Below are 24,070 nucleotides of genomic sequence, written 5' to 3'. Positions count from 1 at the left end.
CAAAAAGAGCTATTTGGAAGGGCTACATAGACCATCCACAGCCTTAAGAGCTAGGGCTGCTCCATCAGCCCTTCCTTGTGCTCCTGAAATACAGTGACTGTTGCTGCCTCTCATGTGGCTTGTCTGGGGCCACGTGTCACTGTGGGGCCAGGGACCTCGGTGTCACGTTGTGCCACGGAAGCCTCCTTGGCTAGGACTGCTCAGGGAGGCATCAGGGCCTGTGCTGGCTCGTGTGGGTTTGCAGGTGAAGGCAGCTGGTTGCACTGGATGCAATAGTAATATTGCACCAGTGAAATAACGAAGATGGGATGTTTTCAGTGCAGAGCGAGCTGAGACTCCATCATTCATTACATGTGCTCCCCCTGATGCTGCACAGAAATAGCTTCTATTCCTGCTGTCTGGCATTTTCAGGCAATGGAAACTGTACTGGGCCCTCTCCAATGCAGGGGCTGAAGTGTCCAGGGCGAACCAGGGGCCCAGAAAGTGCCCAGGGGAGCGAGCAGGGAGAGACAGACAGTCCTGCTGCGCACCTGTGTCTGCACCGCTGGTCGGGGGCCTGACCTGAGGTCTCAGCCGGGTGACTGGAAGCCCCTGGCGATGGCACAAGGCTGCAGGACAGCGCGTCCCTGGGGGGAGAGCACAACTGCTGCCTGAACCTGCAGAAGGGGGAAAAAATCACCCTGCACTATAAAGTTCTGCCATACTTTCCAACAAAAACATTAAGACTAAAATCCTGCCTGGGCTGTGTGTGGCCAGAGCGCCCGGCAGCCGTGCTGCCCCCAGCCCCTGGCGCTGCAGGATTCCCGCAGCACCTGTAGAGGGAAGGGAGGCCCACACCGGCGCTTTGCATAGCAATGTCTGCCCTGCAACGCGGGCTCCAACCTCCTGCGGGACGGGAAAAGGGAACCTGGGAGCCGGGAGAGGGGCAAGCAAGCGAGAGCTGCGGAGGGGATGGGGCGAGAGACCCAAAGAGCAGCCTTGCTCTCCAGGAAGGGTTTTCTTTCCCCAGTTTCCCACCGCAGGCACAATTAAGGCACAAGGGCTCAGCAGCCCCAGGAAGGTGCCTCCCGGGCCGCAAGGGCTTCTCCTGCAGCCCTGCGCGTGCCCATGAGCTAAGCCCAGCAAAGAGCCTCAGCTCCAGAGCAGATGACCAACAGGAACCACCGCAAAGAAAAAAAAAAGAGAGAGAAAAGAAAAGAAAAAGCGTGGCAGCGTTGGTTCGGCAGCGGGTGAGATGATTAAAGATTAACCCCTGGCCTCCACCCCTCAGGGAGTATAGGCCTTGAGGCTCAGCAAATCCTTTCAGAGAAATATTTGAAATAAAAGACAACAGATAGGGACACAGCGAAGGCAGAGGGAGGCAGAAGGGCCAATAGCCTCAGACAAGGGAATCGGTGCAATCTGGCCCGTGTTTGCGGATGATAATGCGCCTTTCCAAAGCCCTGATAGACATGGAGATGGCCGATTACAGCGCGGCGCTGGACCCGGCATATACCACTCTGGAGTTCGAGAACATGCAGGTGCTGGCCATGGGCAGCGGTAAGTGCCCCGCTCCCGGGCTCCCATCCCAAGGGATTGCTCCTCTCCTGGAGAGCCGGCTGCAAGCCGGGCTGCTGGTGCCAGCCTGGACACCCGGGTGATGGGCACAGGAGCCGGGGGGAACTCGCAGCTCCCCTTCCGGCCACAGTTGAGGGAGCAGGGATGAGCGGAGACTGGTCTCAGTGCTGCCAGGCTCCAAGGGAAAGCCGGTGCTTGGCAAGCGTTCCGGGGGGGCAATGCTGTCCACGGCGCCCCGGGAAGGCTGCGGAGCCGGCAGCTCTGAGGCAAGTCCTGCCCTTGGGGAAGCTGCAGTCTGGGTTTCCCCAGAGCAGAAAGCTGGGCCTGGCAAGGGTGGAAATTGCTGTAGAGAGAGACCTGAGTGGTGCAAAGGAGCTGTGGCAGGATGATCCTGCCAGGATGGTGCAAGAGCCTTTAAGTGCAATAGGCTTTAAAATACCAGGATTTGCAATATTGGCAATTTGGGGACCAAGGATTCCCATTGACCAGAGACAGCAGGAGGTTCCTCCCCAAGCACCCACTAAAGCTGAGGTTAATGGCTGAACTGACACGAGCACGGGGTGACTTGCTGGCCCTTTCCTCCTGCCCGGGGCTGCAGCAGGGACCGGCTCTACCCGGGCAGGACGGCGCTGGCAGCCGCCCGTGCCCCCGCTCGCAGCTCCGCTCGGTCCCAGACACGGCACCAGGGCTTCAAAGCAGCTCTGCAGCCCTCTAACCGCCTTCCCTTGGAGCCTCCGTCCCATGTCCCCACTGCCAGCGCTGGCCTCCACACAGGTCCTCAGGGAACAGGGTGCCAAAAACAGCTCATCCTGCTCTAGACCTTCCCGGAGAAGCCCGGGCTTCACTCCTTCTCCATGGCCCTCCATCCCAGTGCACGGAGGGGCCAGGGTCACCCCACACCCCTGGCTCCCCCCACGATGAGGGGCTCTGCCACAGCCCCTCCACAGGGACAGAGTTTTCCATGACTCAGCTTGGAGCCATAGGGAACGCCCTGGAGGCAGATGAGTCAGCGGCTTAGGAGGAGCAGCCGGCTCCACATTAGGGACAGGAGGTGCCCGCGGGGCTGCTGTGGCACCCTGGTGCTCTCCCACCCAGATTGCAGCCTGAAGAGTCCCTCCCCAGGCCTTGTCCCCAGCTGGAGCCTGCAGGACACCCTGGGCCTGCTTGCAAGGCCAGCCCAGAGGTGGTTGCACAGCAGGGACAGCTGCCACCGTCACAACTCCAGTGCACCCCATTCCCAGGCACGTTTTGAGACCTTTCAGGGTCCCACTCTCATAGAGCAAACAGCCTTGGTGGTCTCAAACATTGAGCAGGTTTTTCTTTTCCTTTCTGCTTAACTTGACTACAAACTGATGCCCATTAAACCTACTCCACTGCGGCAGGCAGAAGCCCATATCTCTGGCACTATAAAAATAAACTTAATTGGAAAATTACCCAATAGAAAATAAGCTAATCCAAAATAACATTAAACTGAGGTTTTGTAATTTTTCAGATAATAGTGCCTGCTTTTCCTGTTACATATTCACCCACATATAGCATGATATACCCCTAAAAGGGATTTATCTGTCACACATATGCAAATACTGTGATTGGGGCAGATTAGCTCTTTGTTCCTCTCAGCTGCAGGCTCTCCATTTAGATGAAATTAAACCTGTATCTTTCTGGAATACCTCTAATCCAGCAGAGTGCTCAGAGAGACGATCTGAGAGGCAAGGGGCTTGCAGGGCCTCACGAGACAGGCAGGAGCAGCCCGGATGGCGCTGGTGGCCTGGGAGGGGGCTCATCAGGCAGCTCATAGCACTGGGAAAGGAAAGCCAGGAAAGAAACCCAGGGGATTACAAGGAAGTCAAGGGACGGAAAGCAGGCAGGGAAACAAAACTGCCCCAGGCTGAGCTTTGAGCCTCACTGAAGGACCCAACTGCTCATCAGATACAGAGAACAGAGCCCTTCCACAGCAGCACCATGACCTGCCCTAGCTCCAGCAAAAGGCAAAGCTTCCTCAGCACCAACTTTTTATATGGGTCCCAGCTGCGTTTACAGCCCAGTTCCCACTGCCTGGGGAGCTGGGCACCAAGTGGAAACAGCTGTGGTCCTCCTGGGGAGAGAGTTAACCTCATCCCTGCTGGATCAGGAGGAATGTGGTGGAGACGGTGCGAGGGCTAAGTCAGACACTGCTCTCGGAGCCTGACTGCAGGGCGTTCTGAAATGAGGAGCAAATGTCTTCAGAGAGGCTGCTGTTCATTCTGCAACCCTGGCCCTGGTGTTATGGGATGGAGCCTGGGTCACGCACGGTGCCTGAGGGTGTCATTTTAGTGCCTCTGATGGAAGTTTCTGCTGTCATGGTCAGAATCAGGACCCTGTCGACTCTCTTATGGGCCGCTAAAGAAGATTAAGTAGACTCAGGTATTAAAAATCCAGCAGGTTTCTGTGGCCTTTTAGTTCCTGAATATCATTTGCAACTGGTATTTCCAAGGAGGAAAGGAAATGTGCCCATGCTGACACAACACAATGTGCATGGGAGGTGACAATGTGATCGACTGAGTTAAGAGCTGATCCCTTCAGCCTTGAGGTCTGTTTGGCTTGCTGCAGGGTTTAGCGCAAGGCTTGTGTGGTTTGGAACCTTTCACATGCCCTTTCCTACTTCTGCAGCCCCCCATCCTTCCAAAAGAGCCCTGTAAGTGCCAGCCTCCCCTAAGGTTTAAGGAAATGACACCCTGGTCCCAGCCATGGTGTTACAAGACCCTTGCAGACACGAAGGTTTTACAGTATCACTCTTTCTTTCTGGGTTATTTGATCACTCCTTCCTTGCATGGGTGGTATTTGCCCATGTGTGTTTTCCAGCATAAGTCCCTTAGGTTTATGGCGTATTTAAAGGCTTGCTCACCTGAAGAAAGGTCCTGCAGGCCAGTGCTCCATCCCTGATGGAGAGGGCTCTCCAGCAAAGCGGGCTGGTCACCTCATTTCTCTACTAGCTCCTGCTCACAGCTACCTTGCGCTCTTAGAGGACTCTACTACAAAATCCTAATAAATCAGCAGCTCCCTCTGAGCCCTAATACCTCAGCTTACCTCTGCGCTAGCTCCTTCTCTGGCCACGTTACTGAGACCAAAGCATCTGCAAATCCCCAAGGAATTTTGGCTCTGCTCTGTGACACTGCCAGCAGGTTTCCATTTAGTCTGAAGGTGTCCCTGGAGCTGGGCCTTTCAGAACTGCCTCACACTGGCAAATAGGGGTTTTTTTTATGTAATCAGTGAGAGACATAGTTTAAGAGACTCTAAGCACCCACCACTCCTTATGCAAGTCTGTGGCCAGGCCTTTCCTGTTCAGTCTGAGAGCAGCTGCCCAGTTCCTCAGAAAATCAGGTCTTTCACTGTAAATTAAGTCAGTAAATGTTGAGTGTAAGGCTGGTTCTCATTGTCATCTTTCCTGTGTGCTTCCCCAAGCAGACACATCTCCCTCGGAAGCAGCCAGCCTCAACACCACCAGCAGCATGGGGGTGAGTGTGCTGTGTGCCATCTGCGGGGACCGTGCCACAGGGAAGCACTACGGGGCTTCCAGCTGTGATGGCTGCAAAGGCTTCTTCAGAAGGAGTGTCCGGAAGAACCACATGTACTCCTGCAGGTGAGGACAGCCGGGGTCCGGTGTCTTGGAGGGACAAAAGGATCCCCAGGAGCTGAACAGAGAAACCCTTCAGGTTCTTTATCCTCTCCCTGTGTCCTCCACCGCCTTATCCTAACCTCACCCTCCACCTGGGAATAGTCGTGGACCACGCTCACTGCTGGATTGCCCTCAAGGGGTCACTCAGAAAAGACACCAGGTGGTCTTACCCCAGGGTGAGGGGCCAAGCACGTGCTCTTTGCAGATTGATGGTGGGCAACACCAACGAGCAAAGCAGTGATCATAGGGAAGTTCTGCTGCAGGGAATGAGGATGTTCCTACTCCACATCCTGAGTCCAGTGCAAAGCCCATTCCCTCTCCAAGGACAGCATGATGGTCCCCTGTCCCTGCTGTCACAACCTGGCGGTATGCATGCGACCTACCTAAACTGCTCTCACTGCCCACTGCATGGTGAAAGAACATACAGGGATGCAGCAGGTCGGGTGATGCAGCTTGCCCGTCCACACATCCCCTTCCAGGAGATCTGCACATTGCTTGCCCAGCAGAAGCGCTGCAGTTTGTGTCACTGGCAGTAGGCCCATGGCTCTTAGTGCCATGGGGGCCATCCCTGCTCTGAGGAACAGAGACTTCGAGATTTGCAGTGAAAATCAAGCAGTCCTCAAATTCTGAGCATCTAAATCACTTAGGCTCTTTCACTTAGGCTTTTTTGACAAATTTACTCCAGATGTACTGACAGCCACCTGGAGAGCATAAACAGCAACATGACTCTAAAATCTGAGTGATAGAAAGAAGCCTCAGATCTATGAGTACATGAAGTGCATTAGCACTTGCACCCCAGAATTATTTAGACTGTCTGCCCAGGGAGCCCTCTCCCAACATGTCTGGTGGGAAGAAACAAGGTCCTTGATTCTTTGGACACTAGGCCTTTTATATAACTTCTAAACAAACTTTAAAAGCTGCTTTTGGGCATCCATTTTGGAAAGCTTATCTTGGGGCTTTAAGAAGAACAGTTGAAATAAACCTTTTCAAGAGCTACCCGAGTCTGCCTGGCTGGGGCCGCTTCCCCTTCACAACAGCCTGTGCTCTGAATGCCTGTCTCTCTAGTTCCTAAGATTGATCAATCAGCAGTAAATTAGAGCAGAATAATACAAATTTTCAAGTGAAATTCATGCTGTGAACAGCTACCAGGCTTTTGCTGTGTGCAGGAGCACACAAATGATCCCCCCCAGGTGTGATGGATTTAGTGAGAGAAGTGTGGAGGAAGAAGGTAGTTGCATCCCATCTCCTCTCTGACGTGCAGTAGCCAAGAAGTTTATTTGCACACCAGGAACACTGTCCAGGTCAGAAGCAACATGTCTGCATCCCAAACACAGCTCCAGGGAGGCTCTGGTACTTAAACCCACTTCTGACCCTTACTAGCTCCAGAAACCACCCACCTCCCCTTTTTTTTTCTTTAACATGTACAAATAAATACATTCTTCCTCCATTCCAGCTTGGACCTAACTTCCAGTGGAGGTTAATAAGGTGACTCTGACTCCCTGTCACACACTTCTACTTGCTCTGGGCTTCAGCATCCTATGCCTAGTGGTTAGCGCACAAGGCCAGCAGCCTGAGCTCCTGCTTACTGCTGTCAGCTCTAGCCTGACAGCACCTCAGGGATAGGTCAGAGGAGATTTTCAGTGTCAGCAAGAAGATTTAGCTGGGCTTTCCACTGGCAATAACATGAACACTTTGTTTAGATCCGCAAGAATTACTTCAATTGTCACATTCAGGCATTATTCTGTTAGTCATGGGCACTGCAAGCAGGAAAGGAAGCTCAGATTAAAGTAAGTGTGGAAATGGCACTGACTGGGGCTCCTTTCTAGGGCTGAGCCTTGGGGAATCTGCTCTAAGCATGTCTTGCAGCATGGGACTCTGAACTGCCCTGTCTTTAGGCTCCATCTTGCTGCTCCTCACACTTCTGTTTCTTCCCAGGTTTAACAGGCAGTGTGTAGTAGACAAAGATAAAAGGAACCAGTGCCGATACTGCAGACTTAAGAAGTGCTTCCGAGCAGGAATGAAGAAGGAAGGTGGGTCACAGCGGGGCTTCCCTGTCCTGCTTCCCTGGCAGTCATGCTGGCCGGGGTTTGCGGATGCCTGTGCAGCTGGGACCAGTCCCTGCCCTTTCGTGGAGACATTTGCTCAGCCAGCTGAGTCCCAGCTTCCCTCCACAGGGCCCTCAAGTGCAAAGATCCAGATCATCCATGGGAGGAAGTTTTAGGAAGAGGTTGGGTCGGTAGTCATGGACCCTGCATATTCCTCACCTGCCCAGCTCCTGTCCACACCAAGGTCTCACAAGCAGCCCTCACACTAATGTCTCACTAAGCCTCCAGGCAAGGTACAGGGGTCCTGTGTGTGCCCAGAGTCAGGGCTTTGCTATCCCTACAGCCAGCACGTCCCCATCAGGGCCCCTTCTCTGGGCATCCTTCAAAATGCCAGCAAAAACACAGCCATGAAAGCATCCACAGCAGCATTCCTGTGTCCCCACCTGCCCACGCTAGCACACAGAGGTCACACCTATAGCTGCGCTGCTGCTCCTTAGCTCACTTGCCCTCACACCTGTGCTCCCACGTAGCCAGGTCATCTGAGCCATTTGGAGCTATTCACAAAGTCAATGAGAAGCAGAAACTTCAGAGGTGGTCTGAATGTTTTGGAAACCCTTTGGTAGAGCTGCTGTAAGTGTGGTGCCCCGCAGTCTCTGTGAACAGTCGAACCATCATTTTGCTTCCTTTTTTTCTAACGTATATATAGGCTCTTACTGGCCTTCTGCAGCAAGCTTTGTCTTATCCAATGCACCGGCCATGGCAGAAAGGACCCAGAATGAAGTGGGGTTTTTTAAGCCCAACTGGACATATCCACCAATGTTGACACCAAGGAGGTGTTTGCTGTTGAGAAATTAAGCCCCATTCTCCCCCCTGTTAACATCCCCTTGAAGAGAAACTTAGGAGAAAAGGGATCATTCAAGACGAGAGGGATGTACCACCCCATAGCTTGGCTGCCCTAAGTGCTATACTGACCTGTGAGAACCCTTCTGGGCATTTCTCCCCTTTTGAAAGGGACGAGGTATTGCAGGAAACTTGGCTTGACTTTTCCTGAAGAACATAGGAATCCTCCTCTCCCCGCAGAGCCCGCTCATCCCCTGCGCAGCACTTTGCTGATGTCTGTTAATATTCAATAGAAGTTACATTAGGTGCATGACCAGCTAATACTGAGCAAACATTTGGAAAACATCGTGGCGTGACTGAACTCGGGGGCCTGCTCCTGATAACAAGCACATAACCTTGAGAGCTATTTACAGCCGCTGACTGCAGGGCTTTTCCTCTGGCCCAGCCTCGTTATTGCTTTTTATCAGGAGGATTTATACATTGAGAACGTATCAATTCAGAGAGCCACCAGTCTACGGCAGAGACTGTTCTGTTTTCCCTGCCATCGATCAATACCTCATTTGAGCAGATGGCTTTGGGTGACTGGTTTGCCTATGGTGCATCTTGGCTAGCCCTTAGCCTCTGGGCAGATAGAGGAACCCTCCTCCTCAGCATTCCTGCTTCTGCTTTGGCTCTTGCCATCTCTTGACCTCAAAGCCCAGTCCCTTCTCAAGAATAAACCAAGCAGGGAAGCATGGTGGCTCGTACCTGTCCTGGGACTTTCTGGAAGGTAGAATCTGTTTTGCATTTCCTTCCTTATTCTAACATAAAGTCTTCAAACTGCACATTCCCTTACTGGGCATTGAGAAGCAAGAGTTTCCAAATGCAGTTCACAAGTCACATGGACAGACAAAACAGGCAAAATAGGCACCCAGACTCCCTGATTTCGCACAGCTTGGGTGGTAAGCACAGCCACAAAATCCGAGAGCCCCTTAAGAAATTGCAATCAAAAATACTAGCGCTAGATCCCTCAAAATGAAAATTTTCCCTTGAACTCTTCAGAGTTTGGGTCAAGCCTTTGAATTCTGAAGCAGCTCAAACAGAGCTCCCAGATGCAGTCAGGTCTCCGGGACATCACACCACAAACCAGGCACAGCTGCATCTCTGCCTTGCCAGGCAGGGGAGCTGTCAAACTGCAGCTCAGTGATCCAAGGCTCCGTGGAAGGGAATGCCAATAGAGTGTGAGAGGTTTTGGTGAGTATTTCCACAAATGAGCTGCTCCTGAGCCAAAATATTCTCTTGCAGCTGTACAGAATGAACGGGACCGAATCAGCACCCGAAGATCAAGTTATGAAGATAGCAGCTTGCCTTCCATAAACGTATTGTTGCAGGCAGAAGTCCTGGCCCAACAGGTAGCTCTTCTTTCCTCTTTGGTGAATACAAAAACATCAGGCGTTATGTGGCTAGTAGGTCCAGGTGAGCATTTAATAGATCAGTCTTCAAATTACCACTTCTTTTCTAAATAACTTGTCTGCCAACTCAGCATTGTTTTTTCAAAGGCATTTGTTACCTGAAACCATTCCTTTAATGCCCTTTGGTCTGGATCTGAGTTGTAAGCAGTGTGCTCAGATGCTTTGATGGGACGCAGGAAAGCTGGAGTGCCTGCTGGTGTAAAATAGGGTAGAATCACTGAAATCCAAGGAGCTGTGTCTGTTTATGCCAGACAAGGGACTGGCCTAGCACAAGCAGTCTCCCTTCCTACTGGCTGCTAGTAACTTGGATTCTGGCTTCCTGCACAATTTCCTGAGGAATTGGTTTCATGCTTGCATTATGCAAATGTTCATTCTTGTATTTGCTCAAAATTCGCCATTTCCACAGACACAGGACCAGGAAACTAATTTCCTAGAATGTTCACTTGAAAAAAAAGGACTCCGGTTTACGAATCTGAATACTGCAAACAGTCTGTATTAAAAGGACGTCACGTGGGGAGAACGGAGATGGCAGACTCCAAGAAGGGAGAACCCTGAGATTTTTCTCTTGGTCTGTTCAGAGCTCACATGGTTCCCTGTCTTGCCAAACAGCTTAAATCCAAAACATGGCCAATATCGCACTATGCAGAAATGTGGGCTGACTTCAGGTCGTTGTTAGTGTTGTGCAAGGAAGGTCATCATTCATAGCTAAAATACCTGCCTCATTCTGGAGTACCAAGATAGAACGAGTGGATTGATTTCTGAGAGGGCACAAACTTGTTAAAAAGACATGGAGAAGTTCTCCAAGCATCTGCGTTAGGCAGGTGCCAGAGGCAGCGCAGCAGGGAGCCTGTGTCAGCACTGACACCTCTGCTCAGAAGGCACCACCAGCCACTGCTACCCACCTCTGCCTGAGCAGGGTCAATGGGGCCTTCAAACTCCCACTCAGGCAGGAGCAATTTAAGGCAGCCCAGGGAGATTAGCGCCGCCAAGACAGTTGGCAGGAAGGCGCTAGAAATGCCCCAGGAAGAGCATGGACTGAGCAGGGTTTGTGCTAAGCCTCCAAAGTCAGAGTGTGCAAGTGGTGTGAGCAGCAGGACGTGGAGGGATTCCTCGAGGATGAAGTGTGGACCCCGGGCAGGCCAGGAGAGCACGTGTCACTGGTGGGTTTCTCTGGAAGAACATTGATGAGGCAGGAACTGCCGTACGTCATGCGAGCCAGGGAGAGCACTGTTGGTTCTAAAGAAGGCGGATTCAAGTTGGCCGTTCGCACTCTTCCTCACTTCCAGAGTCATGTTTCCCTGAGCTGCTCCAAGACAGGACGCGCTGGTGTTCCGGGCTCCATGCGAGGGCCCAGGGTCAAGCAGCAAGGTTGACTTCCTTGAACAGGGGACGTGCCAGGCCCTAGGGTGCCAAGACAAAGGACCGAGCCTTGGTGCTGGCAGCGTATCCTGCCTCATCCCATGCCTCGCCTTGTCCTGCATGGAGCTTCATGTATTTATATGCTTGCTAAAAATAGTAACAGTGCTGTTCCTGGTGAGGTAATGGCACCTCAAGTCAACAGATCTACAAGGGAAGGACATTTCCGGGACTCTGAGTCCTGCAGAGACCTCGTATGTAAGTCCTGAGGAGGGTCTGCTGATAAAAACCACAGGCACCAACAAATCCAGGGAAGTGCCTGCTCTCCCACAGAGAACAGACAGACTCATTAGACAAGAGAGGCTCCAGCACACTAATTGGTTACTTTTATGCGCCTAACTAATTAGAACAAGATACTGCTGAGGAGTTGCTTTCTCTGAGATCTCAGGTCACTCACTCAGAGGTCCTTATTTATTTGCTAAGCCTTCCGGGCTCTCTGATTAGGGTAATACATGGTGAGATTTTTACAATCTTATTTATTCAATAATAGCTCCAGGGCTGGAAAACTTCCAAATAATGCAACCTGGAAAAAAACGCAGGTGGCGTTTGAACTCCATTTGCTGTAGGAGGCTGGCAGGTCCGAGTGAAGTGCTGGCAGGAGCAGAGCAGGAAGAGCTGATGTTGTTCACAAGCAGCAAGGGCAGGCGGAGGGCAGCGACGGGGTTGAGTTAACTGATCACAGAAGCATGAGGATAAAGCAGTGACTAAGGGCAAACGTTTAGATGAGCTGGGTGAACAGCTGTGCATGAGAACTGGGGGTGAGGTTGGGTGCCTGGTTTTGGGGGATGTTTCTGCCAGCTCCTGTAACCAGCAGCCTGCCAAGTTGTCAGACTTAACCCTTGCAGATGAAATGGCCCCATTTGCCTCTTCCATCATAAATATTCTCCATGCCCAAGTGAGCTGTGTTGCTGTCAGTATGTTTGCACTTATGCAGTTTTGCAAAAAGGGCCAAAATACAGGGAGGGTGGGGTGGAGAGTGTTTTCTTTAAAGTATTTTTTTTTTTTGGTGTATGTCAAATATTGATGATCTGGTACCAATCTCACAGACACCAACCTCAGACCATGCTCCTGCTCCTATAATATATAAACTATGTAAACAATTACAACTGTTAACAGCAAAACAAGGTGGTTCTGGCTGCACACCAGCTTTGGAAAGAGGAGTAGGTCTCTGCCTTGTGAAGTAACCAGGTGGACTCAACATGTCCTTGCTACTGGGGACAGTGGGACAGCAAGAGGGAAAGTCTGACTGCCTTTCCTTGTTGCTATCTGAGCCCCTTTAGATCTCCGTTAGATTCCTGTTAGATCTGGAATGTGCACATTCTTTTAGTGGAAATTCATCATTTTCAGAAATTTTTCTCCTGTGGTTTCAGACTAGTCAGGGCACTATGTCTTACCTAGGCAATCCACAGCCTCAGCTCTGAGGTATTCCATATTTATGGATACGGAGCTGATCTCAGATTGAAATGAGCTGTGCTGGGCCACATGTTTGGAGGGGCTGGACATGTAACAGTAAAAAGTCATTGTCTCAGTGCTAGTTTGTGCATCACCACCCATCTCAGGAGCCCTCAGCCTGCGGATTTTCCTGCTCATGTTCCCTCTGTGGCTCCAAAACCTGAAGGGTCTCTTCCCTCCCTGCAGATATCATCCCCTGTTCCTGTGATGAGTGGAGACATCCGAGGGAAGAAGATTGCCAACATTGCAGACGTGTGCGAGTCCATGAAGCAGCAGCTGCTGGTGCTGGTGGAGTGGGCCAAGTACATCCCTGCCTTCTGCGAGCTGCCCCTGGACGACCAGGCGAGTCCTCCCGCTCTGCCCTCCTCCCTCATCCCCGGCAAAGGCAGCGGGGAGCCAAACGGGAGCGAAACAGCCGAGAGCTTCAAAGAAAATGGGCATTGTTTGCTCCGCTCTCGTGGCTGATTGGGGAGTAACGTGCGCACAATGACCACACGGGCCACCAGCTGGCCAGGCAATCAGCCCATGAGCAGGGTCATGATAACAATGAGCTCCAATTAGATACATATTCAGGTGTGCGTTTTGCATGGATGCATTGTCAAGTATTTGTTGACGTACTGCAGCTTGTGTAGCACTTTGAAACCCAAGGCCCTATAAAAATGCCTGGATTTATTAGGAAAAATCACTTAGCATAAGGTCCATTTAAGACAAAAAAAAAAAAATCTACCTGTCCATTTTTTTTCTGGTTCATGCCTGGGAATATGTTTGTATCCATTCTCCTGGTGTAGAATTATTGAAGGGAAACACTATTTTACTGACATGTATAGTTCAAGTTCCTAAGGCAGTAAAAAAATCTCTCTGCAGAGTTAAAAAAATAGAAACATCTGCATTTATAAAAAATCACTGAAATGACATTTGCTCATTCCTCTGCCGAGATCAGCAGTGTGGGATGGAATTCTCCTGCAAGGTGGTACTGTGGGATCTCGGGAAGCCTCAAAACAATACACGGAGTTGTGCCCTGTTGAAGTCTAAGTCACAGGTCTGCAGCAGACTTTGCAGGACATCATGTGTGCACGGGCACACGTGGTGGGATGGCTCCCCGGGCCAGGGCTGCTGCCGCTGCCAACAGGGATCTGCACAGAACCTGCCACGGGCAGGAGGGGTTTCTGGTCTAGCTGCTGCTCAGGCACAAAATCAGATCCCCTCCAGCTAGCATCAGTCTGCAGCTCTGTTGACCTAAAGTTAATTTTTGCATCACGAAGAAGAATTTTATGTAGAGGTGAGAGTATCCAGCTGATCAACTCCCCCCTGCCACCTAAATGCTAGCACTGAGACCTTGAGGAAGCAGCCTGCAGCACAGGGCCCTGAGGAATTCAGCGCTTTCGAGCAGCCCCAAGGAGCACTTGTTGCCCTTTTCTAATGCGTGAAAGTGTTAAATTTCTTTATGACTGTACGCAGTTTGCTAAACTCCTAAGGCAAATATGACTAAAAAAGTATGGAAACCAAAATGGAGTCCGATGGCAAATTATATTTACCCAGCAAACAGGCTGCAGCGCAAAGAAGGCTTGGGGCAGCTCTGTGTATTGCATTGGGTCTCCACTTGCTCCACAGGCTCTTCTCATCTGAAATAGGACTTCTGCTAGGAGAAATCATTCCCCACGACGAGCAGTTCCCAAGTGGTCCCGAAGGGTTTGGGAGGAAAGGCTGCATTAGAGCAGTGTGATTAATGACATCTGCATTTTCGAGGAGAGCGGGTGGGAACAGGGACAGCAGAGACTCAGGGGAGAGCAGGACAGAGAAGTGCCAGGGATGAACAGAAACACTCACAAGCCGGTTGCCCAAGGAGCACGAACATTTAATGTTGGGAAATACTCTTACATTGCCATTATAATGTTGCTTGGGAATGAATCATCTCTGCCATTGTTTTTATAGGAAAGGACATATTCGACAGCTTGTTTTTCCTATGCACCTAAATGTCAAAGTACTTCCTTTGGTGGGGCAAAGCCATTTCATTTCCAGGTTAAAGTTCTACTTTGTTCAGTTACAACTTTTGTATTTATTCTACTTCAGAATAGAATGATGCATCTGTGGTTAATCACTGAAAGAACAAATACCAAATGAATGGTTTTACTCTGTTAAAATACTATGTTTTAACCCCACTCAAACAGGTGAATTGTACGGAAACAAAAATGATGGATCCAAACTGAGCTTTTCCTGAATTTGCATTAAGTGGGAAGTCTCTGCATGAGAGATTTGCTTTCCCTTGAGAGCTCCACTTTTGTTTGCAACCTTCCCAAACCCTCAGCAGATGGGAAAGCTCAGTTCTGTGCAGCTTTGGTAATCAGGAGCAGCTTCAGTTAGCACATCCGCCCATGTCTGGATAGTGACAGAGAGGCTTGATTTTGGCATACAGAAAAAGGTTCCCCAGCATCATGTATACATAATCTTTTTGCAAGGACCTCCACTCTGTTTATTTTGCATAACTCTTTTATACCATCTGAAAACGATCCCTCCTAGCTATCAGCATCTTTTCCAATCAGCTCTGTTCCACAGATGATGCATTCTCCTGACGTTTCTGGCAGGGTGGGACTTTTCTTGGCTTTGTCTGATGCTGAGAGATAATGTACTGGGAAATGGACCATTCCCATCAGGACATGCTCTTCAGGATCTTTCCATTAATGTTTAATAATTGTTTTCTTCAGCAGAGGTTCCTGGCTGGACATTAAGAAGCTTCCATGTCAGGCTGTCCAATCGTTAACTTCTATTTCTGCCTAAATCTTTGAAATTTTTAACCAAAGGAGGGCAAAAGATTCAGAACATTCTCAGGAACCGCTGAGGGGTGTAAAATGAAACACTTCAATCATTAACGTCAGCAGAAAAACGTCCCTCTGGCTTTCCTGGCCTGAATGCCCATTGCCAGCAAGGGAATAACTGACCAGGTGACCCCACCTGCCAGTGGGACATGAGTCTCCATAAGACTCGTGTCAGTGGGACATGGGCAGGGCCACCATCCTCTTTGCTCCTGTGGCATGAAGTGAAAGGTGCAGCATCCCTTCACACAGATGTTTCTTGTTCCTTGGCCTCCAATCCTGGGCCACTTAATACAGCCCAGGAGAGGGTGGCAGAGTCTCGGTGGCTCTTGGAGAGGGGCAAGATGCATGCAGGCTGGGTTAGAGTCCCGAGGGTCTGATATCTACTGGTTCTGCTGAGCCCAGAGTTGTTTATGCACATTCTTGGCTTCTTCCTCTGACTTCAGACATGTAACTGGAGAGGGGATCTCTCCCCACAACCCTGAGTGCTGTATAGGAGTGCTGGGATTTCCCTCCTGTTTACACTCAATTGCAGCCTTTTCCGTCTCTCTGCTGACATCACATAAATAACTTGTCCCTGCCCCTGCAGGTGGCATTGCTGCGAGCACACGCAGGTGAACATCTGTTACTAGGAGCTGCCAAGAGGTCCATGGTGTTCAAGGATGTCTTGCTGCTAGGTAAAGAGTGCATTTCTGCTCTCCACCAGTCTGCTTCCACTAAGCATCCCTCCCAGGGGCTGGCCCAGAGGGTGGGCATCCTTTCTGAAGGACAAGTGGCTTCAGCTTCTGTGGTTTAGAGAGCCCAGTGCTGCTGCGGCTAGGCTTGGCTTACTTCATGCCAAGGTCATGGCATGCTGCCCTGGCAAAGGAGGGGACTATAAACCTTCCTGCTGCTGTGCCCGGTGTGCGTTAAGCAGGCCGGGCTGTAACTGAGAAAGAGGCTCTCGCTCTTAGGCAGCTCTTCGTCACTTGACTGACTCCTGTCAGCCCTGTGACTGAATAAGGAGAGGCTGTTCTGGCAACACAGACCAGCAGTTCTGGTGGGCAGTGCTGGAGAACAGGCAGAAGGGGACCAAGCTAGTATCCCCACTCCAAAATCATGTCAGCATTGTTCTTCTGGGTTTAGAAAGTGTTGAAGCCCTTGCTCCCCTTGGTAAGGTTGGGGCGATGACAGGGTGACGGTCTCTATACTGCTCGTCTAAAGGAAATGACCACATCATCCCACGGAACTGCCCCGAGCTGGTGGAGGTGAGCCGCGTGGCCATGCGCATTCTGGACGAGCTGGTCCTGCCCTTCCAGGAACTGCAGATCGATGATAACGAGTATGCCTGCTTGAAAGCCATCATCTTCTTCGACCCAGGTATGCTCCAGATTGCAGTAGATAATGGTCATCATCAAGGGGGACTGGTCTGGGTTACACTGACCCGTGCTGAGTCAGCAAATGCTAACCTGATCTCCTCTCTGAGCAAAACCACTCTTAAAGGGGAGAAGTCAGACTAAGAAGAGGAAAAATATTTGTAACAACATACAGAGAATCAGAGATAGCACAACTCAGCCTGAGCCTAGAGCTCATGCATTACTAAGGCGCAGTTCCTAGGGAAGCAGCCTGGATAGTTTGCTCTGTGGATCGTTTCAGATGCCAAAGGACTCAGCGACCCCGTGAAGATCAAGCGGATGCGGTACCAGGTGCAGGTCAGCCTGGAGGACTATATCAACGACCGGCAGTACGACTCACGGGGCCGCTTTGGGGAGCTGCTGCTGCTGCTGCCTGTTCTGCAGAGCATTACCTGGCAGATGATAGAGCAGATCCAGTTTGTTAAGCTCTTCGGGATGGCCAAGATAGACAACCTGCTGCAGGAGATGCTGCTGGGAGGTGAGTAAGTGATGGTCCTTCAAGAGGCCCCTCAGTGCTCCCCAGTCACCATCCACTTAGGACCCTCCATTGCTGCTCCTACGCAGCAGCATGAGGCAGAGTTTCAGACCGTGCAAGTCAGCCCTTGACTCACATGAAATCATCTCCCTGCCATTTGTACAGTGATAACTAAGGGTGCTCCACCTCTATCCATCTAACCAGCTGTGCATCTGTTTGTGGAGAGGCATCCCCAGCGCTCAGCACGTAGATGAGTTCCCAGACGCGTAGCAGCCAACCATTTCACGAGCTCCCCTTTGTGTCAGGAGGGAACTAGCAGAATAAAAAGGCCAGGAAGGTTTCACAGAATCACAGAAGTGTTACTCATGGAAGGAACCTCTAGATGTTATCTAGTCCTTTGGTTGAAAGAATGCCCCAATTTTCTACTGGGGGCATCCAGTGACCCAAAACAATGTGAGAAGTTGCATTGTGCTAGTCTTCATGTGATTTGACTCGGGAGGAGAGGAACTTAACTCTCTGTAAGAGGAAATACAGGCAGCAGGCAGGAGAACTGAGCCCAAAATGTCCATAGAAGATGGGAAGGGTATGCTCCAGCCACAAACACACAAGCAGTTCCTGCACAGTTACTGGAGAGGCTTTGACATTTTGGTGAAGTGGGTCTATGCCTCCTGGAACTGTCTCCCTCTGCCATAATGACAATATTATACGCACGGTTTCAGGGTCATCAAGTGAAACGCCACATGCTCACCACCCTCTCCACCCTCACCTGATCCAGGAGAACCTTGGAACAAATGTCATTGTGGCCAACACAATGCCGCCGCAGATGCACAACGGGCAGATGTGTGAGTATCGCCAGAGTGACTGATCGTTCTAGGGAAATCTGTGAGCCTGCCAGTGTTCCTGTGGAGGTAGTTCTAGGAAATACCCATGCAAGACAGTCTCTGATAACGAGTGAGATATTCCCATGCAGAAAGGAGGAAAGACAAATAAAGAAGTGGATCAGATCAGATTAGGCCAGATTCACTGATGCAACAAGATCTTCCCTGTCAGACTCTAACTTTTAATTCCCCTACATTTAGGAACTAATGCTCTCAGATGGTATCTACTGGAATCAGCGGAAAGTTTTCTTTTTCCATGAACAGTTCAAACACATTTCATTTTTCCCTCTGCAATGCAGGGCCATCACACAGGAAATTAGGGATGAGATAACCCCACATATGACCAAACAAGTGGCCAGAGCAGGTCATTTGGGACTCTTTTAGGGCACCTTACATCCCTATAAGGACCTGTATGGGCTCATGTGCCTTGCAGCAAATATACCAGCCACTACAAACCAGGGGTTTGCTACAGAGCCTTTGTCTTGCTTACACCTGAACCTCACTTGAATGAGTAGATCCCAGATCTTTAGTCTGTGCTGCCCTTCTAATTTTGTTTCTCTGTCTGTAGCTACTCCAGAGACTCCACAGCCATCTCCACCTGCGGGCTCTGGGCCAGAGCAATACAAGCTGCTGCCTGGAGCCACTGCAACTGTGGCAAAACAGCCCAGCTCCATCCCACAACCCACCATCACCAAACAGGAGGTCATCTAGCAATCTGCAGAGCAACTGGCCTCTTCAGAAGACTGTGTGGGAGAAAAGCCAGAACTGTCTCTACCACTGTGAAAAGAGAGCCATAAAGAGGTCCTGGTGCACAGACACACAGACTTGCTCATTGGAATAGAGCACCACCGCCGGAAGCTGTCTTCCTGCAGCAATGGACAGCGCGTGCCATGGGCAGCCCCCAGTCACAGAACTAGGGTTGAAGCCTTACGGAAATCCTCATTCCTTAAAAGAAGGCCAGATTTCTGCTTCCCTCAGCAGGCAGTTGCACTGGCCGATGGGACAGCACAGCTGGTTGTCTCTCCGTTGCCACCTCTCGTGTTGGTTCAGCACGCGCAGACCCTGCGAACAAGCGATTCCCCAAACAAGGAGGCTGCGCTGCGCAGCAGCAGGGTTCCCTTCCACAGCCAAGCCAGCTTCCCAGAGTCTTCAGTCCAGCCAAATTTCACAGAGCTGGCAGCTCCCTGGAAGGCATCCTTGCAGGTGAAGCTCGCTGAGGTTTGCTCAGGTAGCACTGACAGTTTCACTCTGTCCCAGATCTTTGCATGGTGTCACCCCCCAGCAGTGTAACCCCCAGCCAGGTCTAACATCTTTTAGCTGATATGACAACACAGTCTGGCCTGCCAGGATCCTTCATTATTTAGATCCTTCTGCCTTTTGAGGGGTTTTGTTATTCCTGTACATAACTGCCTTCCCACCACATTGCTCAGAGGAAGCAACCACTGCCCGATCCTTCCCCGATACTGCCACTGCCTACAGGACGCCTGGACTGGAAAGCTGAGGGGACTGAGATGCATGAGCTAAAGGGAGGGGGTCACCCCCACTCTGCTGGCTGCAGGCAGCTCTGCCCAAATAGCGCTGGCCCCTCTATTGCTTCTGCAATTCACCATCAAAGGAAGATCTTTTGATGCCTGTTGGGAATGGAGTACGGGGAAAGGGTATATGAAGGGGAGAGGTCTGTGAGGGTAAGGAGAGTCCAAGCCTCACAGGTTGCACTAAGATCTCAGGCTGCCCAATGCTGGGAGTGCTGTGAGTGTGGATCTCGGATCGGACCCAGCTTTCATGCTAGTACGTGCCATATAACCGAGCCAGCCCAGGCCAGTGCCGCTCCCTCTACTTAGAGTGGCTAATACAGATTTATAGGACTTTATAGTTTGATAAGAATGCATTATGAGTCCTTCAGAGCTCCGAGGGTTTGAAGGCAATAACCTCAAACCATAAAGCTTTGAATCGTACTGTGAAGAGCCAGTGAGGCACCATGCCTTGGGTCTGTACCTGCCGTGGTCCTCTGCCATCCTTGGGTCTGCACCCCCTGCCACTGTCCCCATTTCTCTTTGCCTACATGTTTTCTTTGCCCACTGAAGCCTGCCCATGCCAAAATCCTGCAGACTTCATGTCTGCTTTATGCTGAAGTGAGCAAAGCAGCCCACGCCACGCGCAGCGTTTGCGTCTCCAGGGCACAGCCGCGCCGGAGCTGACAGAGCCCTGCCCAGCTCCAGGCCTCGGGGAGGTCCCTCTATCCCCATGTGCTGCCAGATTCATTTTTTGGCAGCACTTTAGCAGAGGTGCCAAGAAAACTTGGAACAAGCTTTTATGAGGGAAGACAGACAGCAGATGTATGGTATCTGTGCCCAGGAAAACTCAGCAAGAAGCGATTTCTCTCTCCACCAAAACTCAAAGCATTTTATTCTGGGGCAACAGCAGCTCTAACTACCCTAGACAACATTTCTGTGGGGTCCTGGCCTTGTGGGAAGATGAAGTTGATGGAATCTCAACTGCCAAAAAGGTCTGGGAGAAGTCCCTGGCAGGGATAAATCTGAGCCAGTCTAACCCGAATTGCTACAGATCTGTCCCTTGTTTCCCAATGCAAAAATGCAACACCTAGCCCTGTGCTGATGGTGTCGAAAGTATTGTATTTTTTTCCCTCAGAGCTCATGGCATTAGACTGAGTAATTTATTGCAATGATGTATCCAATGATTTTCTGTAAATTATTTTGTAAATCACATTGATTATTTAAAATCAGGAAATTAAATGAAAAAAAAAAAACACATAATACCAGGCTGTCTTTTCCAACTGCAGCAACCTTTTATTTCCTGTATGTAGAGATACTTTGTGAGGAATTATTTTTGGTCCATTTGCACCAAGCATTCCCCCATGCTGTACATTAATTGTTGCTGGTTACTCCCTTCTGATGGAAACAGAGGAATATTTCTTCACTAGAGTTTGTATTCATTAAAAAAAAAAAAGGAAGAAAGAAGAAATAAATGAAAAAAAAATATTTTCTAACCTTTCTGAGGAAGATGGATTTCTTTCTTCTGGAAGGATTTATTTTGAATCAAGGGGCTCATCTCCCTGTTGGTCTGAGCACAAACATATGCGTTTTTAGGAGAAAGCCCAAACAAGTGTCTGATGCTGCTGCCAGCTGTCACTATTTCATGGCAAGCTTAATGGTAGCTAGTGTCTGTCCTGAAGCCATATGTGCTAGAATCATAAGACTAATGACAACCCCAATTTTCATTTCAGAAAAACAAGCAACACGAATAAATGTTTACTTCCATGATGCCAGACAGCTTAAAGATTTAAAGTACTCACACTGAAAATGAAGCAAAGGAAGCCAAAAACATATTATCATTTTAACCTGCTCTTTTTTAAGTCCCTCTTGCATTTTAAAGGTCATTTCTGAGCATTTTGGACTGATGACTCTCCTTTGGTTCACACCCAGCTTACCCACACTGACAGCAGGTGCAGCCAATGGGGCACAGTAGGATGATAAAGGTGAAAGTCAATTTGTCACCAGCTGTAAAGGTGAAGAAATAGATTGGCAATTAGAAGAGGCTCTTAATGACCTGCTCTGCTGATCACAGGAGCCTGCTCTGGGCTGCAGCATGCCCAGGAAGATAACAGGATGAGAGGAGAGATTGCTGTAAAGATCAATATCCAGTATTTTCAGTTCTGGAGATTCCTCCAGAGTTCCCCCACTCCTCACCCTGATGTGCAATGAGTTGGACAGTCTCATCCCCATTACAAGGGTTTGAGAAACAGCTCAGTTTTCTAGCCTGCTACTTGCAACACGAGCCTCCTTGCACGCCCAGTGACAGTCATGTTGGTGAAACCTAGCAGCAGATATGAGATGTAGGTATGAGATTTAGGGCTGTGTTTGAGGAGCGTGAACACGTAAGAGTTTGTCTCCACCCCAGGGTCAGGACCCAGAAGAACAGTATAGATTCATTAAATGAAGATACTTAACTTGTCTTCACTACAGGGGACCTTCTGTAGCTGAACATCTAGAACCCCAACACTACTGTTGAATTCCAGACCAATGTCAGCAAAGGCAGTTGTGTTCTCTCATGTGTTCTCTCAGTACAAATAGAGACTGAGTGGTTAGTCCAGTCAAGAGAAGGAAAAGGAATTAGTTCCTTTCCTCTGATAATGTGAAACAGACCCCAGGACTCCCAGTGCCTGCCCCAAGAACCCTGTAACCCGTGCATGATTTTACCTAGGTGTATGCCCTAATAACTCCACGTATGCAATATCAAATCTTCGAAGCAATAAATTCTCCTGGATTCCTTCCCGTGAATTGCTATATCAAGGTTGCCCTTTACCTGGTTAATCTTAAATCAGCGCAGTCCCTACAGAAGGTTTCTCATTGCTGTGTTCAGCTCATTTGAGGAAAAAAAAATAAAACACACAAATCTCTCTGGAGACAACCTTGTCCCTAAGTGGCATTCTCAGTCACAACGCTCCCCACTTCTGTCATCCCCTGGGATCACCCTGAGATGCTCGTCTTGCCACACATGGGCTCTGTTGTACCCCACGGGGCTCCCTGGAGCCCAAGGTGATGTCTTCATAGGAGGTGGCTGCTGCCAGGAGAGCCGGTATTGCCCTTTGCGACACAAGCTGCCTGCACTATTTTTGGGTTAAGAGATTATTTTACTGCTGTCTTCTGTGCTTGCTATCTAGATTAAGGATATTTTCTTGGAGTGCACTATACTTAGCTGCAAGATCTTTTCATGAGTTCCAAGCAAAGATCTGCAGAAGTGGCATTTTTAGGTACTCTGGCTACTCTGAAATGCATTTTTTTTGTATTCTTTATATAACCCTGATCTGAAATAGCCAAGAGGCTTTGGAACCTCTTCCAGAGCTTTCATATCTCAGTGGAAAAAAAAAAAAAAAAAAGGCAAATGGGTTTTATGGCCTGAATATCATCCATGAGAAAAGCAACTATTGCTGCTATTAAACTTGCAAGAACACGCACAGGCACAGATAGTTGTGAAAAAAAAAGAGGCAGCAGGGAATGCTCAGCAACGTGGCACTGCTGAGCCAGGCAGTTCTCGGTGCCAGGCTGTCCCCTTTCTTCAAGGCTGAGTGCAGATATCACCAAGCAGTGTGGGAATCCCGGCCACGCTCTGCACCGACCCTCTCTCTGCAGGATGGCTGGAGGAGGAAGGGAAAGGTGTGGACGTGTTTACCAGCCCTCTCCCCATTCCTAATTAAGGCGTGACACTGACAGTCATAAACACACCTAGCACCTGAAGACTGTCAGGCAAGCCAATAAAAATGGCAACGCGCCGCCAGCTTTGGTGCGTGTGCAGGAGAGCTCAGCACCAGCATGTCTGGCAGTGAATTCCTTTGACTCGGTGTCCCATGTGAAACACGGGGCTGCTGTGTCAAGGAGAGCTTGCAGTGGAGAAGAGCTCTGGGCCAGATCTGCATCTCGGGAAGGAGGATCTTTTGGAACTGTCTTTCCAGGGCTTGCTCTGGTTCTGGTCCTAGGGTGATGCCTGATTTGGCTGTTTCATCAGCTTGCAAAGGGCCGAGAGCCACCAACACCTTGGAGAAGAACGTAGGGGCTACACCAGGATCCCCAGGGCAGGATCCGCTGTGGTTCCTGGCATCCCACAGTGCTGTCTTGCTGAGATGTGTATCGCAGTTGGGCACATGAAGACAAGAGAGCCTTTCTGAACCCTGCGCACCCAAACCCAGACACCTCTGGTCTGAGGGAGCTGTTGTGATTCCCTGTCTTCACTCCTAGAAACTGCCACGGGTGCAATAAGCAGTGCGGGACATGGCTAGATATTCACCTGTTGCAGAAAGCATCGCTAGCTGGACTGTGATTCCTTGCTGCAATTGCTAGCCCAGTGCTGCCTGGAACATGATCTGTTCCCCCTCACTGACCGAGAAAATCATTACAATAAAATACCTCGATAATATACTTCTCTGTCCTTCCCCAGAACTCTCCAAAACCTCACTGTACTTTAAAAACACCCATTACCTTTAACTGCAGATATGGAGCACAGCTGGTTCATGAATATGGTAGTCTCTACTCAGAGCTGACTTGCAGAGGATACAGATCTCTAAAGGCCCGCCTAAACAGTC

General features: G+C 50.0%; 1 protein-coding gene and 1 long non-coding RNA gene across 2 annotated transcripts; one reads left to right on the top strand and one right to left on the bottom strand.

The window, feature by feature from the left end:
- Window positions 1–1,181: 1,181 nt before the first annotated feature.
- HNF4A (hepatocyte nuclear factor 4 alpha) lies at window positions 1,182–18,791 on the top strand. The gene is made up of 10 exons (XM_088527746.1): window positions 1,182–1,539; window positions 5,002–5,176; window positions 7,148–7,242; window positions 9,382–9,488; window positions 12,603–12,758; window positions 15,816–15,903; window positions 16,430–16,585; window positions 16,862–17,098; window positions 17,815–17,937; window positions 18,542–18,791. Exons 1-10 carry the CDS (start codon window positions 1,419–1,421, stop codon window positions 18,682–18,684), a joined length of 1,401 nt encoding a protein of 466 aa, XP_088383872.1. The 5' UTR covers window positions 1,182–1,418; the 3' UTR covers window positions 18,685–18,791.
- A 1,987-nt stretch (window positions 18,792–20,778) lies between these two features.
- Window positions 20,779–21,602, bottom strand: LOC148596167 (uncharacterized). The gene is made up of 2 exons (XR_015913576.1): window positions 21,422–21,602; window positions 20,779–21,054 (listed from the first exon to the last, which is right to left on the bottom strand). It is a non-coding gene; the product is annotated as an uncharacterized LOC148596167 (long non-coding RNA).
- Window positions 21,603–24,070: the final 2,468 nt, after the last annotated feature.

The sequence above is a fragment of the Tinamus guttatus genome, unplaced genomic scaffold (assembly GCF_059628265.1).
Source record: "Tinamus guttatus ecotype Peru unplaced genomic scaffold, ASM5962826v1 Tinamus_guttatus_pri_ptg000027l, whole genome shotgun sequence".
In the NCBI taxonomy this organism is placed as follows: Eukaryota; Metazoa; Chordata; class Aves; order Tinamiformes; family Tinamidae; genus Tinamus; species Tinamus guttatus.
The sequence above is the reverse complement of the archived record's forward strand: the minus strand, read 5'-3'. Positions and strand labels throughout refer to the sequence as shown.

Bases quoted from the DNA above. Each gene is read 5' to 3' on its own strand.
- HNF4A (XM_088527746.1), top strand. From the start codon at position 1,419: ATGATAATGCGCCTTTCCAAAGCCCTGATAGACATGGAGATGGCCGAT. The intron at 1,540-5,001 runs GTAAGTGCCCCG...TTCCCCAAGCAG, and splicing joins GGTGCTGGCCATGGGCAGCG to ACACATCTCCCTCGGAAGCA. The intron at 16,586-16,861 runs GTATGCTCCAGA...GGATCGTTTCAG, and splicing joins CATCATCTTCTTCGACCCAG to ATGCCAAAGGACTCAGCGAC.